This window comes from Leuciscus leuciscus (assembly GCF_965113295.1).
Source record: "Leuciscus leuciscus genome assembly, chromosome: 15".
NCBI lineage: Eukaryota > Metazoa > Chordata > Actinopteri > Cypriniformes > Leuciscidae > Leuciscus > Leuciscus leuciscus.
Window position 1 is genome coordinate 8,665,347 of NC_138739.1, and position 19,359 is coordinate 8,684,705.

Sequence of the window (19,359 nt, forward strand, 5' to 3'; positions counted from 1 at the left end):
TTAATTTTGCTCAATACAAGGTGACAGCTGTTTAAGACACTTGGCTCTGGTTTTTCCAGGAAATAACTTGTATCCGTAAATTTACAGTTAGAACAAGCGTACAGTGTTCTGCATCGTTTGTTCCGCCGCATAGAAATAACTCTGCCAAGCCAAAATTCAGTAATCTGAAAATTAAATAAATGGTGTTGGATAAGCTTAGATTGGTAGGTCAGATTTTGGTCCTTCAAGAAGCCTTTAGGAGCATGTGGCCTGTTAGGGCTCCTTGTAAAGCATTCACAAAGCATTGTTCTTCTGTAATGTGACTTATTTCTGAGTGAATGCCGAACAGGACTTGATTTCCATGGAGATCTGATTTCCATTTCCATATGAAATTATGAAAATGTATCGCATTGTGTGCAATAAGAAAGTAAATGGTGTCCATTTTGATTTCACGTCGTCTTAGTTGACATAGATACCCCTTTATGTTGCTATGCAGGGATGCATTTGCATGGCGATATTGACACCTATGATGTAGCAGCTGTGGCTTTGTACTGTATATTTATAGAGATGTGCTGTGTATTGCTAGCTAGGATGAGGGGGCAGATTCACGGCAACACACAGACTATAACCGTGACCACAGTTTCCTGTGAGACTCTTTGCTACACAGATACAATTTCCACTCGTGATCAGAGTTTATTGCAGGGACACGCTTTAGGGAGATTAAATAAAGGAGCTGTTTAGTCTGAGCCTGACGCCATGAATAATCAGGTCAGATGAAGAGCTGCAGGCCTGACAAATAAGGGATGGGGCGATAGGTTCATCTAAATAATGGTAATGGCACCTTATCTCCGTTTAATTAAATCCAGAAGCTCTTGTTTACAAATGATTGATCTAATTGAGATGAATGAGACTTGCTGGAGCTTGTTTCAAAGCAGAAAGTGGAAGGTTAATGGAAAGAAACAAAGTAGGCCAGTACATAGTGCATGTAGGACTGCAATTACTAATCAATAAAATCACTTAAAATGGTTGTTGACAAATGACATTGTTGGTTGGTTGGCTCTGTGTGCTGTCAAGGACAACCTTCATCAATAAATGTTGCTTTTCTGTAGTGAACATCTGTAAATTTCAAGGAACAAAGTGCCGTTAAATCAATTAATTGCTATTTAATCACAAATAACATAAAAGTTTGTAAATGTGTGTTTATAGACACATATTATAATTTACAAACTTTTATGTTAGATTATTTTTTAGAAATAATCGCGATTAATCTATTTGACAGCACTAAAAAATGCAATCATTCAACGTAGTTGAGAGGTGTTTTAATGCCAGTCTGTTGCTTATTTTACTGTAATCATATTTGTATGTTTTATGTACTTTATGTACTAAAGTGATTATTTTGCAGAATGCTTAATCGAAGAAATAATTGATTAATCGCAGGCCTAATTCCTTGCATCCTCTTTTCCAGGTGCTAGATGGTGGTTGCGAAGGCAGTACGTAATGCTGACGGGGCTCATCCTGAGTCAGAATGAGTGTCAAAGATGGCGATGGGACGACTAGCCAAGATGGAAAGGCCTACAAACTTCAGATATACCCTCGACTGGCTCGAGAGACGGCGTCGTGCTGTACAGTCAGAGTCACCAAGGAGGCCACCGCAGCTACCGTCATCCAAGATGTGGCAGCGGTCCTCGAACTGGACGCCAGCAAGCGATATGTCTTGGCGGAGGTGAAGGAGTGTGGCGGGGAGGAGTGGGTGCTGGAATCGACCGATCTTCCAGTGCACAGGGTCCTTCTCTGGCCGAGGAAAGCCCAGGAACAACATTCTCGGAACGAGGGGTTTTACTTTCTCCTGCAGGAGCGAAACCATGATGGCTCCATCCGCTATGTGCACCTGCCCGCCGTGGCAAATGAGCAGGAGGCCAAGCGACTGGTTGCTCGGGGTTTTCTCCCACCAAAGCAGGAGGACTTCGAGGACCTCTGCAACCTTCCGGTCCTCAGTGAGGACAGCATCTTGGATAACCTTCGCAATCGCTTTCAAAAGAAGAAGATCTACACATACGCTGGCAGCATTCTCGTTGCCATCAACCCCTTTAAGTTCTTGCCCATTTACAACCCCAAATATGTCAAAATGTACGAGAACCACCAGTTGGGCAAGCTGGAACCCCATATTTTCGCCATTGCCGATGTGGCCTACTATGCCATGTTGCGCAAGCACATCAACCAGTGTATCGTTATCTCAGGAGAGAGTGGATCGGGCAAAACACAAAGCACTAACTTCCTCATTCACTGCTTGACGGCCCTCAGTCAGAAGGGTTACGCAAGTGGCGTGGAGCGAACCATCTTGGGTGCAGGACCTGTGCTTGAGGTAAGATTATCAACACCTTGATACGAACGGGGTTTGGTTGTATTTTTCACAACATTCGTAAGGGAATTCTGGATCCGTAGATTCGTTTAAGGACTTACTGGGAAATGGGATAGTACCAACTTCCTCTTGGACAGATTCTGAGCTTTAGTCTCAAGAGTTTTGAAACCTATCAGATGTTATGTTCTAGTGTATTGGAAGGGTAAAATAAGTCAATTTGTGAGTTTATCAACCTTGTCAACCCCCAAAAATAATAATAGCATGTAGTATTTTATCTTTATTTAAGCATTATGCATTAGATTTATGCATGACTTCAAACTCTTGGAGACTCACTTCAACAAAATATATCTTTGGTTGAAATTGTAGGGTGTGGAAAAGCATGGTATGTTGAACATTCACAAGGCAGGCCTACAATAATCAAATTGAGGATCAGAAGATTTGTTTGAGGACTTGGGGATGAAGGATGGTTAACTGTTTCTAAAGGTCTTCTTACATTTCACACTGTGCAGACTCTAAGCTCAAGCCTCTTGAGTTTAAAACAAACTTTCACATGTTTTGTTGTAAGTAAAAGGGTGAAGATAAAGGAAGTCAGTTGATAGGTTTGCGGTTTGTAGTTGTCAACCCTAGAACTTGTCAACCCCTAAAAATGGTAGTGACATGTGAGAACTCTAAATTTGATTGCCAAAGTTGGGTGTTTGTGTACGATTTGTATTCATTTTGTGCATGATTTTGAATCCTTGGCTTTTTGGTTGGAACTATTGGCTCTGGAAAAGCACTCTACTTTGAACAATGCTTTGTAAAAGCCATAATGACAGCTTACCCAGAGGTCTCTCAGTCTTCACTGTAAACTGTAGCTCTTTAGATCAGTTATTTACAGTGTGCTTTCCTACAAGCCTGTGCTTGAAACGTGGGGTCGCAACTTGCTGTACTTGTTTCATATCTCATGTTGCAGTACCGGCAAACCTACATCTGGAGGCTTTCCTCAGGGGGCCGCGTTTCATGCAGTTCTTGTTTTATGTCTCTTGCTGTAAAATTATTGCTTCGTCCCATAAACCTGTTCAAGCACATTCTGTTATTTTGCAAAATTTCAGCAGAACCCCTTCCCCATCCCAGATCTCATGGCGGTTTATGGTAGGGGTAACCCTTGCGTTGTGGAAACGCTCGCAAGAGTGCATTTGGAGAAAGGTTAGAGTGATGTCATGAAATTTTCAAAGCACAAGGGTTATCACCTAGAAGCTTTATTCAGATTATTGGAAAGTTGTAATCTCCAGGTTTAGGTCTGCATGATATTGAAAAATGCTTAAATGATACATTTGTATTATTATTTTAATTATTTAATGAATAAATTGTAATTATACTTAAATATATTTTAAAAATGATATATCCAACATACATGTTTCACATTCTTTTTGTGAGAAGGATCCCTGCAATTTCTGAAATTGAACACCGGTGTTTTATTGTAGCATTAGCTACATAAAAAGTGTAATTTTAATGTAAAATGTAAGCCAGCGGGTTGAGGGTTTCAGCTAGGCCTACATTAGGTTAACTTATCAACAGAAATTGAATATCAAATGTAAAAAAAAAACTGCTTAGTCTTTTAATATACACTGATTCTTATTAAAGATACAAAAGTTATTCAGTCAAGAGCAGTGAGTGATTTTCTCTTTGTCTTTTGTTGTTTGATTAATGTTAAGCACACAGATGGAAGCAGGTTTATTAGGCTGCTGTTACTTTAAGAGCTGCATGCATGGATATTGTTACATGCACGCTTTCTTTCTAAACTGTTTACTACATTTGAGACAACTGACTATGTTCACATACTCACCAAGATGGGCATTTTGACATCATTTTGTGTGTATTTTGTCATATAAGCTGTGGAAGAGAACTGAAATATGGATTGCGCGCTGTCCGAGAGGCGGCTTTCTGTGCGCGCAAGTACTTTGCTTATTGCGCCTAATATGTTAAAATGTTATATTTTTTTATAACATCAAGCATGTCACGCATATGTAACAGTCATGCATCCAGTCTATTCTCTGCTTTCTGCGTCGACCTAAAACTTATACTTTTCATAATTTTTTGAGGTATTAAAATCATGCAGTTATTGTAAGCCATTGCGATATGCATATCGCGATATGTACATTTGCAATATTTCGATATATTGTGCAGCCCTATCCAGATTTCACACTTGCATGTGAAGTTATCTATCAGGCAATTTATTAGGTACAAAACCAACCCACGTGGCTTCCGAGATTCACCTCTCTTCTTTGTACTTCAGAAAGTTTTCTGTACACATGATATCATGAGAACCCATTTGGTGGTGTTTCTTATCTCAGCCCCCTTATATCAGAACAAAGTTCACTCGCGTAGCAAGTCCTGGAAGAGATGAAAGGGGGCAGGTTTTTTTGTTGACGCTTGCCTCAGTCTTTGTGGTTTTTGAAAACCAGAAGTCATTTCCCCGCAGTCAGCATAGTCATTGTCCCTTGGCAGACATGTCTTGAGGCTTCATAACCAAATATTCCTGTGTCTTCGCTTATGGTTAGAAGCAGCCTGTGAAAACTGGTCAATTGAACATTGAGACCATAACAAAGCTCCATCCAGACGTTTTCAATGATCACAATCAGATCTCCTTGAGGTTTCTCTGCCTTTTATGGTCTTATGAAGTTTGTTTGTCTCATCCATCTTCCAAGCCGATCAATTGGTGCTGATTTGTTTAAAAAGAACACAATATTCCACTTATTATTCTTTCCGTTGTATTGGAGAGAAATGTTACCATATGTGGGTCAATGCAAAGTTCCTTCTTCTAGTCCAGCCTTCCACGTGTCACTTGGACGGATAAATCCACTGAGCTTGGTTGCACTCCCATTTCTAACCCTTTAGACAACAAGGTACCACCGTCAGCATGTTAGTCTCAGTTAGTAAAGTTTTCTTCTACCAACTGTGGAATGGTTAACTGGTTCTAATTAGCTATGTATTCCATTCAAAGTTGCGAATTTAACAAATGCGCAATATTGGAATATCCCATCAAACATTTGCGAATAAAGCACCGTTTCCATCCAGTGAGCCGAAGAGAACAAAATCGTCACTTCCTGATAAACTGGCGGTAAATAGACTTGCTGCAGTAGGAGAAGCCACTATATATCATTTTGTTTATAATTTCCTGCGCCTTAAAGTGATCTTGCTTTCGGAGGTGGATGCCTGCTGTTTGGGAATGCAGTCGTGTAAGACAGTTCTGGAAGGTGATTATACTAAACAACTTTGACAGACTTTGCTTAGGCATTTCAGATGCTGTGCAATGAGATCAGTCTGCTGGTTAGTCCAGTTATGCCGTTACGTCGTCACATGACTTTTTTTAATGTGCATTGAGGAATTTAGTCAGTAATTGTGTTTCGATTGTAGTTTATGCGCTTGTTTCCTTATCGGATAACATTTTTGCATACTTTTTTTTTTTTTTTATGTGGATTTTTAGAAATAAAGCTTATCTCGGCGTTTCCATCCAGCGTTTTTTTCATGCGATATTCCAAAATGCACATAAAAATAGGTGGATGGAAACAGTTATTGTTACCTACTGAAAAGCCTCACCCTAGTAGCAAATAGATTTGTCTTTAAACTGTATTACAAGCAAATTCATGGACTGTGACTCAACATAAACTGTAATTTTGCAGTCCTTTCTTTTTAAAGCTGCACATTATTGTCTCCGCTTCTACAAGCATATTTTTATGATGTAAACAGAGATCTTTGGCATCAATTGTCGTTGACCAGCACGTCCGACCGGTTTTGCTCGCCTTTTCACCGTAGCTGCACTCTTTCAGTAATCCCCTCCTACAACCGTATTGCCTTTGCTGCATATTTGACCTTCGCATCATTGCATGCATACTAAATACTAGAAAAAAAGTATCTACGGTAAGTGACCTATTTATGTGGTACATTCTTCTTCAAATGCCCTGCAGGAGAACAGTGTGGAATCCATCAAGCCAAAAATGTGGTTTTCTTCCAGATCCAAGTGGCTTTTAGTGCATTACGTCAATGAGTATCAGATAACAGGAGAGGGTTTTTTTTGCCACATACCCTGCAAAGGGTTTTTTTTTTTTTAGCTGTTGAACAGGACGTCTCTGCAAACACCCCTGCTTTCTGTTTTTCAGGCATGGTGCACGGTGAGGGTTTCGTTCACAGGTAATGCTAATATGAGTCCTCTCTGAAGTAATGCTTCTTCGGCCCACAGACAGGAAGTTCCCTTTGGCTGATCGCTTCAACAGGAAGCAGTTTTTTTTTTGTTTTTTTTGCAACAGGAAGTGGTAGCTGTAGAGACTTCACTCCCTCATTGGCCGATCTGAGCTCTGGGTGTTTAGAGTCAGCATATTGTTCCTCAGGAAGCTGTAATGGCTATTTTGTGGCCATTGTTTATCTCTCGGCTTTGTGTTAGTCCTGTGTGGACTTTGGCTCGTGAGATGGTCTGAGCTATTTTTGGTGGTACAACTGTAACAAGACACGTGGGATGTCGACATGTGGAAAAGTTTGTAAAATGAAATAGCCCAAGAGTCCATTCTGTCATTAAAGGCTAATTGGAGGCCTGCGATCTCAGTTGTCTACAATTTCCAGGTTGCTGGAAATAAGCGTCTGTTAATTTAAAGATCTAAATGGCTTAATACTGTATACTCAAACACTAAAAGTCTGGATTCAGGCCTTGTTTGTGTGATTTGCCCCATCTGCACACCATTTTTAAGACCACTTTTCTTGAGAGCACTCCATTTTTCATTCATTAAAGGTATAGCTATTGTAATTGGCGCTAATGCTAGGACAAGCATCACGCTTTCTTTTCCTAGTACGTGGAGTTAGAAAATGTACAGATGTAGATTGTTTGTTATTGTGAGCTAATGAATTGATGCCTCGTTCTGCTTGAAGGACGTTTGTTTATATGCCGTTGTGTCCGTGATCTCAATTAGCGCTCGTACACGCTGTCACCAGCTAACACGATATCATAATAACACTGAACAAAACCATCCGGAGTCGTCTTTTTGTGCTAATGCTGAAGAGGCAGAAACAAGAATGAAGTCATACAGTTCACTTGAGATGGCGAGATTGTCTTGGCCTGATATTTGGACGATTTCATTGCTCCGGGAATAAAAGGAGAAGCTGCTATATTTAACAGTCATGTGAGTGTCCCATAGTGTTATGTGTGAGTAATAGGATTCTGCTGGCCTTTTTATGATAATCTCTTTGAGAATAGGGCCTTTGTTGATTCGTGATGTATTGTATTGATGACTTGGATTTCAGTGGCCGTCAGACCAGATGGGTGAACGAGCAGGTCTGGCAGCAATATATGTATAAAGGAATAGTTTGTTTTGTGATCTAAATATATATAAAAATATATCTTAGATTTAGGATGTATGTTGTATCCGACAAATAGATATTTATATGTACATATGTTTGTGGGTGAATATAATAATAAATATATATAAATATAAATTACATTATTTATATATTTATAATAATAATAATAATAATAATAAGTATAAATTAATATTATAATTAGTATATTATTATATTTATTTTAGATATTTAATTAGTTATTTGTATAATAATTTAATACATTATATTATAATATATAATGTATATTATTTTATATTTATATCAATTTTTTTATTTTATATATATATATATATATATATATATATATATATATATATATATATATATATATATATATATATATATATATATATATTTATTTATTTTTCTTATTTTTTATTTACTTAAATATAAATTATTTTATTATTATACATTAATATAAATTGTATAATTTGTATATATTTAATATAAATAATTTGTAATACATATTATACTTGCATGTATAGTATAAATAATTAATTCACATGTATTAAGTTATATAAAATTATTATATAATAATTATTTAATTATTTATTATATGCAAACAAACATAATTTGTATGTGTATATATCCAATGTAAATAATAAACAAAAGTTATATTAATTATATATTTATTATTTATATTTATATTGTTATAAATATAAATGTTCTTCTTATTAAAAAATAATTATTATATTAATATAATATTTATATTTAAATATTTAATACTCCCACACACACACACACACACACACCCATGCTCTATTTCCGGGTTCTCAGAGCTCATGTACAGTAGCAGGTGAGGGAGATTCACATGCTGAAGCTGTTGTTGTTGTTGTTATTTCAGTGAAGTTTTCGGGCCCTGCTTCTGCTCTAATCTCAGTTAAGCTAAATAGTATTTAATGTTGTTGAAGTTGTAGTTTCTGTACGGAACGAGAGGCTGCTGACTCCCAAATAACAGCAGGAATAAGAACTAGTCCCGACAGGTCGGCAGGTTTCTGTCTTCTCCCCTACCCCTTTTTATTTCCTTTCCCATGTCAGGCAGAAAAAAGGACTTTGCATGTTTGCTGTTGCGACACTCAGAGAAATGCTCTTCTTGGCTTGTTGAATTTCCTCATACCCTGGAGTCCCTCAGCCAATCACAGAGCGTGTGTGGAGACATGTTTCAATCTGAACTGCATGAGTGAAATGTGTTGCATTGTTTATCTAGCGACTGTCAGATCCACTGTCAACTGACTGCGGGAAATTCTTTCACTTCTGTGTTTTTTCAATGAATCTTGTGGTTTTTTTTCTTTGGTTTTTTTCTTCTCATGAACTTACTTCATGAACATGTCCCATAAAATGTTTGTCGAACCTTGAGAACCTTAAAGATATATAGATAATTAGATATAGCTGTGGATAATTTATTTTTAATTACTTTTTTATTTGCTTAGTCTGATTCTTTATTTATTGCTTTGTTTATTTGTTAACTGATTTATTTACTTTATTTACATAGTTATTTTATATGGATTCTTTATACATTTACTTAGTCATTGTTTGTTCATTTATTTTAATTTACTTATTTATTTATTTGCTTAATTTATTCATGTTATTTATTCAGTTTTATTTGCTTAGTCTTTATTTATATTTGTTTACTTGTGTATTTTTATTTAGTCATTTAAAAAAAACGTATTTATGCATTTATTATGTATTGGTCATTTATTTGCTTATTTATTTTATTTAGGTATTATTTATTCACTGATTTAAATTTAATTAATTATTTATTTTTTATGTATTTTTATTTATTTACTCGGTTATTTATTTACTGATTTATTTACATTGACATGTTTATTTTTATTTGCTTAGTCTTTATTTATATTTATTTACTTACGCATTTGTTTTATACTCAGTCATTTTATTTATTTAGCTATTTATTCATTATTTATTTACTCTATTAAATGTTTTTATTTTTATTCGTTTGAGAAATCTTCATGTCGTTCTTTTCCATTTTTTTATATTAACCACGTCTATCAATCTCCCCCCCCAAAAAATATAATAAAAAAACAAACACTGTTAAAGCATCATAAAACTAGTCCATATGAGATGATGCACACTATATACTGTATGACATTAACACAAATTTAGGCTCCATCACAAATTTGACATCAGAGTGTGTTCGCTGGAGGGAAAACCTCTGGAAATGGCTTTATTGGAAAGCTACTGCTCATGGACAACTGTTGTGATGCTTTTATGATGCTTTTCTGGAGCTTGACTTGCTTTAAGCTGTTGTTAGGAAAGAGTTGCATGAAGTTTCTTGTTTTGTCTTCCACACGAGAGACAGAATGCTAATTTTTGGGCAGTTCAGCCGTCCTGATTGGCTACACTATACATTGAGCTTTCCCTACATGGAGTGGTGTGTTTGTTGAAAGGGGTCACAGGTCGACTGCAGGGAATCTTAATTAGGTTCGAGCCCTTCCCCTCCCCCGTGTGTTTTCCACTGGTGTCTGGCACAAAGCCTCTCTCTTTAACATGCACAGAGCCTCTCTCGCCCCGGGACAGGGCTTTTGTTGGGCGATGTGGGCGAACACTGTTCCTCGGGCAGGGGTTGGCATCGCCCCGCGGCTCTTCCTCGCCAGAGACACATTAATCACAGCGTTTCACACAGGCGAGGTGTGACTGTGAACCAGGTCATGTGACTTTACAGGCCATGATAACATCAAGAGTCACAGCACATAATCAGCCGCTTCACGCAAATAAAGAATATTTGTTTGTTTTAGTCACTCGGACTGTTATTTGCATCTGAAACATGATTTAATCTTATTTATGATTAAACCATGTTCCTCTTTCTTTATCGACTGTTTAAATATGTATTTTTACATGTGGTTTTGTATTTTGTTTTAAAAAATGTAAACAATATTATGACATATATTCAAATTTTATAATAATATTGTAATTTTAAGTCTTATTATTAATATTAGACTATACAGTATATAGTATAGACAGTAGTATAGTATAGACTAATATAGACAATATTATTAATAATTGGTAATTGCATTAAGAATTATTGTTATTATTCAAATAATGATAGTCATAATTCATTGTTTTTATTAATACATTTGTATTGGTGTTGAAATAGTCTGTTTCTCTTAATATTGATTTTTATTTTTATTCATAATAATTTAAGAATAATTAAGATTTTGTATAGAAATAATAATACTTTTTTTATTAAAAGTAATTTAATGATAATAATAAAAATAGAGGTAATTATGTTTGAACTAATAATATTTTCTCATATTTTTTTAATGGAAGTTTTTGTATCTATTGTTATAATTTCTATTTCTTTTTTTTTAATAGTAAAAATAAGTATCGTTTACAGAATAATAGCGATAATGATCATAATTAATAAGTGTTTCAATAATATAAGTTTTAAAGTAAACCGTTTATTGTTGTTTATCTATTTATTATTGTTAATGATCATAATAATAATACATTCTATTATTATACAAAATTGTAATAATTATAATAATGTTTTTATTATTAATATAATTTTTAATGTTTTGAATTGAGATGATTTTTATGATTTGTCTTTAACAAAATGTTTGGTTTATTTAAAGATTATAAATTTAACTGCAAAATATAATTTTGTTTTTGCATTTGAAAAATAATGCATGTACAGTTGTGCTCAAAATGATTGGCACCCCTGGTAAATATGATCATTTATTATTTTATTTATTATTAAAACATTTATTTCATAATGTGATTTCCCCTGCACTTTCAGTTCTTTTACTTCAAAGGTTAGATTTTTGCACATTTTTGAATGAAAGATCAAAAGGATAAAATATGCGGATGTATTTTTTACAGCCATTTTAATCATATTTACCGGGGGTGCCATTCACGCATATCTTCCAGTAAAAATAAGCGAAACAAAAACTTATCATTTTACAAAATAATTTTTTTTTTTTTTTTTTTCAACAGGCATTTGGAAACGCAAAGACCGCCCACAACAACAACTCCAGCCGATTCGGAAAGTTCATCCAGGTCAATTACCTGGAGAGCGGAGTGGTGCGCGGGTGAGCAAGCCTTCATTTCGCTTTCATTTGATGTGTGTCGCGCCTGTGGCCTTCAGAAAGTGACCCTTGGCTTTGAAGCTCTTATCAGCTGCTGCTCGCTCTCACACACCCTGCCATCTGCCCCTGACGTCACACTCCGGTCACACGCATCACTTCCTCCTTCACTGTGGCAGACGCTGTATAAACATAATTAAGGAACTGACATGGTTCCTCCTCGGCCGAGATGTTGTGCTCGACTGTTCATTCTGGGCAACTCACTCCAATTCCAAGAACTAGTTTTCTTTTTATACGTTTCATAACCGGTTTTATTTTGAACCGATTTGCAGACGAATTCATGAAATAATAATAATAATTCATTACATTTATATAGCGCTTTTCTCGGCACTCAAAGCGCTTTACATGGAAGGGGGAATCTCCTCAACCACTGAAATGAATATTAAGTGCATTAATAAATGTTGCATATAAATAATAAATGATCATAATATATAAAAATGAATAATAAATGCAATAAAAACAACTAAATGTAATAATAAATACAAACATTTAATAATAAAAAAAATACCATTCACATGATCAGTTTAATATTTACCTATTGGTGAGTTTAGCCCTTATGCAGTGTAAATGAAATAAAATAAAAATAGCACAATAAAAAAAGTTGGTGAGGTTCATGAAAACATGTCCAGGTAATAAATAAATAATTAAATGAATCAATGAATTAATATTAATAAAATATAATGTATAAATAAGAATAAATGTTTTATATAAATAATAAATAAATACAAAATAATTGTAATAACCTAGGCAGCTGCAGGAATATTAGGCTGCTGTCACTTTAAGAGCGTATGCACGGATCCTATATATTGTTACACGTGTGTTTTATTTCTCAACTGTTTACATTATGTGTTAACAGAGATGTAAGTGTGTAAGTGATTGGCCTAAAGTATGCGAGACTCCGGCAGACAGCATTTTTAAACAGGGGTGTGTTTCCCGAAAGCATCATTAGCCAACTATGGTCACAAGTTCTGTCGTTATGAGCAGTTCAACGAGTCGGTGTTTCCCGAAACCATCGTTCCCAACGAACATTCGCAAACAGCCTCGCAGAGTTGTGTGTTTGTAGAAGCAAAGTTTCTTGTTTTTATAACGTGGACTTAATAAATCCTGATCTTGGGCCAAATAAGCAAGCTGACATTCAGTGCAATCTATATCTTTTATTCATAACGCATACAAATGTCGTTTGTCTTTTAGTTTGTCAAGAGATTTACAGCACTGGTTTTGAAGAGTGCGCATGTGTGAACGTGCTCTACTATGTAAGAACGAGCCTATTATTGAATCTGGAAATATAGCAAAATAACTGAGAAAAATTTAAAATAGTCCTCAGATGCATGTCCGATAGCAACACATCTAGCGTTAATTCAATCTCAAACGGGTTCATACATCATGACATCATTAACCAACGTGGGTGAACGACCAATTTATGACAAATGTGAGCCTGGATCACAAAACCAGTCACATGTCGCACGGGTTTAATTTTGTGGCCATAGCCAACAATACATTGTATGGGTCAAAATTATAGATTTTTCTTTTATGCCAAAAATTATTAGGATATTAAGTAAAGATCATGTTCCATGAAGATATTTTGTAAATTTGCTACCATATAAAAAAATTTATTTTTGTGAGTGAATGCAGCACAATCACAAGCATAAATGAACAACTTTTAAAGGCCATTTTCTCAATGTTTCGATTTTCTTGCACCCTCAGATTCCAGGTTTTCAAATAGTTATATCTCAGCCAAATATTGTCCTATCATAACAAACCATATGTCAATGGAAAGCATATTTATTCAGCTTTCATGTGATGTATAAATCTCAATTTCAGAAAATGTACCTTTGTGACTGATTTTGTGGTCCAGGGTCACATATGGTTTCGGGAAAGTTGATTTGTTGCTAGTTGATTTCTGCAATGAAAGATGCATCATACTATGGTAGTAAAGCAGCGAGTTACGCACCCCTGCCGACTAGTTCCTATAACTATCCAGTGTGAAAGCTTTACTTGTGCTCCTCTAAAGAAAGGCTGAGAGACGTCAATAAAGCCATACGGATGCTTTCAGTGGCCCTATTGTTCTCTGGCCCAGTGCACTGTGGACTACTTCATCAGATGACGCTCATTAAGTGGACACTACACACTAGTACACAGTCTTTTGTTTCAAATCAAAGTTTGTAGTATTGGGATTCATCCCAGGTCTGGTTGGTTTTGTTCAAGTCTTTGAACGTTTTATCGAATATCTTTTTGAGGAAAATGAATGGTATAAAGTGGGTGTTCACTGTTGCACTCCATTGAGAGTTTTCTTAAGGCCATCTGCCGCTTTGATTGACATCTGTGCGCTTTTGAAGCCCAGATTTATGACAAAGAGCCGCTGGCATCTGACGTTTGTAATGTTTCTCGTTGTCTTTCAGGGCTGTGGTTGAAAAATATCTGCTGGAGAAATCCCGCTTGGTCTCCCGAGAGAAGAACGAGAGGTAAAAGCTTTCAAGACGTTTCGAGTTAACGACATAAAACCAGGCTTGGTTCGAGACAGATGGTTCCCACAGATGAGTCTGTGTATCTGTGGACCCATCGCTCATACACTCATTTCTGCAGCGCTAACCGCATTATTATCAGATCGCTGTGGATGTTGTGAAAGATAATCAGGTTGCAGAACTTGAAAAACAGACCCTGCACCCTTAGGGCTAAAAATAGTGACGCTACAAACTGAGCAACATTTTTCAAGCTCCGATGTTTCCAAAATATTGTAAAATATCTTTCTGAGTAACAAGATAACTTGCTTGTGGCATTGGGGTTTCCCTTAGTGAACTGACTCATTCAAATAGTTCATGTGAACAAATTGGTCCAAAAACAAGATGTCACCTTCAAATTGTAAAATTGTAAAATGTATAAATACATTTAATATATCAATTAAATTACATAAATATTTTATATTTTGAGGTACAAACTGTATTATAATAAATATTTTAATTTAAATGGTTCAGGTAAATGAGTTTGATCCAAAAACAAGATATCACCTCTTTCAAATGTAATAAATAAGTAAATTAAATGTATAAATAAATACATTTCAATAAATTAAATATATGTAATAAAAAAATACAGGTTTTGAATAAAAATCTATATAATTAAATATGACTGTCTTTTATGAAATAATTGATTCATTTGATTTTATAATGTAAATGAATTGGTCCAAAAACAAGATATCACCTCCTTCAAATTTAATGTATGTGAATAAATATATTCGTGAAAATTTAATATTACCATGTTATAATAATTGATTCGGTCCAAAAAAAACAAGATATCAAATTCTTCAAATTTTATATAAATAAAATTTTATAAATAAAATGAGGTAATAAAAAAAATCCTCAATGAGTATTTTTATTTAAATCAACATAAATACTACTATAGTTTATGAATGAATTGATTGATTATTCAAATAGTTAAGGTAAATTAGTTAAAACATCACATCCTTCAAATTTAATATATATATTAATATATATATTATTTTTTTTGGGGGGGGGGGATTTATTATTTGTCCAATCAATTAATTGCATCTAACATAAAAGTTTGTAAACATATAATATGTGTGTGTATATATGTATACACACTTCTTTTTTTTTACTTTTATGTTAGCTGCTATTTAATCAGTTTGACAGCACTACCGGTAATTTAAATTAAATAGTACCATTTATTTATGAATTGATTTGTCCAAATAGGTCCGTATAAATGGTATTGGTCCAAAAACCAGATATCACTTTCAAATTTAATATTGGGCAGCTGTTTCCAAAATATTGAACAGTAAAGCAGCTTTTTGAGTAACAAGCTAAGATTAGCACATAGCATTGTGATTTGCTACAGTGAATCGATTCATTTGAACGATTCATGAACAAGTTCTCAGCTCTTCAGTAGCTTCAGTCTCGTTAGCTGCCTTTGGTTAGCAGTTTGTAGCTAACTAGCTTTTCAAAGTGGAGTGTCACGACAAATCAGATCCTCCCTCGAAATCGCGTCTCCCCAAAACTGTCAGTTAATGATTATCCTAAATATATACGAATTATATTAATTTACAATACGCATAGCTTACTATATAATACATACAAAAACCAATTGAACAATTTCTTAATAATAGCCTGTTTAGTGAATAATTAAACTTTGTTTTATTTATAATTAAAATATTTGGACATTTAACACTGAAATTAACACATTACTACATTAAAGATAACTGAGAATATATGTAAGGTAAGTGTGTGTATAAACCAAGCTATCAGGAGCTACCATGCTATGCTAGTTAATAAGCTAACTAATACGGACCCAATTTGTCACTACACCGGATTGGGGCCGATACCAGGAAGCCGGTTTAGGTGGCTAGCCCGATATGTTTCAGTTTAGTTTGCGCCAACCCTGGGTTTTAGGCATCATGAAAGTGGTTTGGCTTTTAGCAGTGTTCATCGCCATAGTAACTGGTCCGGGTCAGGTGATGTTCCAGGTAAGAGGTCGCAAACCAAACTTGGACCAATCAGCTTTGAGTAAAGTGTCACATGTCTGATAGGATAAAGTCACTCCAACTGTTTCCACTTTCCAATTTTAGTTCATCAATTATTTTTACGCACAGTTTAAATGAATAAATATATAAAGGTAATATAAATACGCTTTAGAATCTTTAGAATCAAAAGATAAAGCTATAAAATGACTACATGTGAGCATAAGTGTTTAATTCTCTCTATACCTTTATCAACTGTATAAACTAACTTCACAAGACTTTTTTTCTTTTAGTTATCCTCTTTCATAGACAGCCATTTTCTTCTTGCTGTGTAAATTTGTCGTAATATTCTGTAGTGAATCTCGCGAGAAATGAATCACAGTTTCACTCTTTCTCAGCACGTGATTGGCTGTTCGCTACTGATGTCACACCTAAACTCCTAAACTCAGAATCAAAGCCTGAGTTGACAGAGAAAGTTGATGATCAGCATCATGGTACCAAGAAAGCCTGGTTGGATTGGTTTGGTTTTGTCAACTCGAAACTAATCCTGCAACCCTGAGTTTGTTCAGCTACCATCGTGATACAGGCCCCGGATTGACTTGTTTATTGGTGTTTCCTCTTCGCGCAGGAACTACCACGTGTTTTACTATCTGCTGGTGGGCGCGTCGGAGGACGAGCGGCGAGAGTTCAGACTCCTGCAGCCTGAAGAATACTTCTACCTCAAACAGGTGAAGCTCATTTAAAGTCCTTCAGGGCCGCAACATCCACTTAGCCTAGAACTGCAACGGTCTTTTGCTCTTCGCTTGCAGCAAAACTTCACGATAGAAGATGCGGATGACCTCCGGCACGACTTCGAGCGACTGCAGCAGGCCATGGAGATGGTGGGATTCCTGCCCGCCACCAAAAGACAGTGAGTCTCCTGTCAAACCTTACAAGTTCAAGTTTAAGTTGCTTTATTTCTTGAGCACATTTAAAAAGACCAAAGTGCTGTTCAACAATCGTAATAAATTCATAGAAATTAAGCAAAAAACGGTAGTAAAACAGAGCAACCAGAATGTCTTTGTAGGCTCGTATCTGAGATCTGTTTGGTTGTTGCGTTCCTTGTAGGATATTGTCGGTGCTGTCGGCCATCTTGTACCTGGGTAACGTGACGTACAGTCAGAAGTCGTCGGGCAGAGAGGAAGGGCTCGAAGTCGGGCCTCCGGAGGTGCTCTCCACACTCTCAGACCTGCTCAAGGTGAGTGTGCTTTTCAAACTGTACATCAGGGATGCAGTCTTTCTTTCTTTCTTTCTTTCTTTCTTTCTTTCTTTCTTTCTTTACAAGAAAGCTTTTTTCTTTTTTCTCCTTAGTATGCAGATTTTTATTTTTATTTTTGACCGGAAGTATGACCAAAGTGAATTGCTTAAATCCAGGGACAAAAAAAAAATTGCTGTGTTTTCAAATGCATTGAATATACATGTATTTAATGCTTGGATTCCTTTCCAAATTTGTCATGAGAATTGTTTATAAATTTGTTGTCAACAAAAGGGACGCTTTAAGGTCTCCTCGCGGTTTTACACCAAATAAAAGCTCTATATTGCCATAAATATAACATTTTATTTTTATTGTTGCTCTGTAAAGTAAAATAATTAAATATATATATAATTTTTTTTACAGTACAATAAAATTATTGTGAAATTAATCTTTCTTAATCGATTTTCATTTTTATAATTTAAATAATAAAATAAATTAAATATTAACAACAAATATGAATTATTGTTATAATTATTTTATATAGTTATTGTACAAATAATATTATTGCAATATTATTATACTTACACATTCCTTTTTTATTTATTTTTTGTAATGTAAACAATAACATTTCAAATTATATTATTATTATAAATATTTTATATATTTTATAAATATTTTCTATTTTTATTTTATACATAATTTTATAAATAATGTTTTCTATTATTATACAGTACAATAGTATCATTACAGTATTCATATATTTCTTAATTTATTTAAATTTGTATATTTCAAATAATAAAATAAAATCTTAACAAAAACAGTTTGAATAATAATTATTATTATTATTATTTTATATTATTATTATTGGAATAATGGTTATTTTTTATTTATTTTTTTACATTACAATAGCATCATTGCTATAGTAATATATACTAATATATTCCTTTTTTTTTTATTTATTATTTAAATAAAATAAAATATTTGTTTGTATTATTTTATAATATTTTGTATTATTATTATTTTATACATAATGTCATAAATATTTTCTTTCTATTATAATTATTATTATGAAATATTTTTTCCTTAATTCCTGTGGTTAGCTGGTCACACATGTTTCATGCTCTCTGAAGTGTGTCGTTCCTCAAGCGTTCTCTGTAGTGTGTCGTTCCTCAAGCGTTCTCGTGTGTTTCATGCTCTCTGAAGTGTGTCGTTCCTCAAGCGTTCTCTGTAGTGTGTCGTTCCTCAAGCGTTCTCTGTAGTGTGTCGTTCCTCAAGCGTTCTCGTGTGTTTCATGCTCTCTGAAGTGTGTCGTTCCTCAAGCGTTCTCTGTAGTGTGTCGTTCCTCAAGCGTTCTCGTGTGTTTCATGCTCTCTGTAGTGTGTCGTTCCTCAAGCGTTCTCTGTAGTGTGTCGTTCCTCAAGCGTTCTCTGTAGTGTGTCGTTCCTCAAGCGTTCTCTGTAGTGTGTCGTTCCTCAAGCGTTCTCGTGTGTTTCATGCTCTCTGTAGTGTGTCGTTCCTCAAGCGTTCTCTGTAGTGTGTCGTTCCTCAAGCGTTCTCTGTAGTGTGTCGTTCCTCAAGCGTTCTCTGTAGTGTGTCGTTCCTCAAGCGTTCTCTGTAGTGTGTCGTTCCTCAGGCGTTCTCTGTAGTGTGTCGTTCCTCAGGCGTTCTCTGTAGTGTGTCGTTCCTCAAGCGTTCTCGTGTGTTTCATGCTCGTGTGTTTCATGCTCTCTGTAGTGTGTCGTTCCTCAAGCGTTCTCTGGAGTGTGTCGTTCCTCAAGCGTTCTCGTGTTTCATGCTCGTGTGTTTCATGCTCTCTGTAGTGTGTCGTTCCTCAAGCGTTCTCTGTAGTGTGTCG

General features: G+C 35.2%; 1 protein-coding gene across 2 annotated transcripts in view; it reads left to right on the forward strand.

Annotated features, from left to right (window-relative positions):
* The window catches only part of LOC309475948 (myosin IXB), a 48,988-nt gene that overhangs the window by 10,926 nt on the left and 18,703 nt on the right, over positions 1 to 19,359 (forward strand). For both annotated transcript variants that reach the window (XM_082138936.1, XM_082138935.1), the window contains exons 2-7: positions 1,445 to 2,341; positions 11,657 to 11,751; positions 14,205 to 14,267; positions 16,899 to 16,998; positions 17,080 to 17,180; positions 17,378 to 17,507. In XM_082138936.1, coding sequence (XP_081995062.1) covers positions 1,505 to 2,341; positions 11,657 to 11,751; positions 14,205 to 14,267; positions 16,899 to 16,998; positions 17,080 to 17,180; positions 17,378 to 17,507 — 1,326 coding nt within the window. In that variant the 5' untranslated portion in view covers positions 1,445 to 1,504. The remainder of the gene's footprint in view (positions 1 to 1,444; positions 2,342 to 11,656; positions 11,752 to 14,204; positions 14,268 to 16,898; positions 16,999 to 17,079; positions 17,181 to 17,377; positions 17,508 to 19,359) is intronic.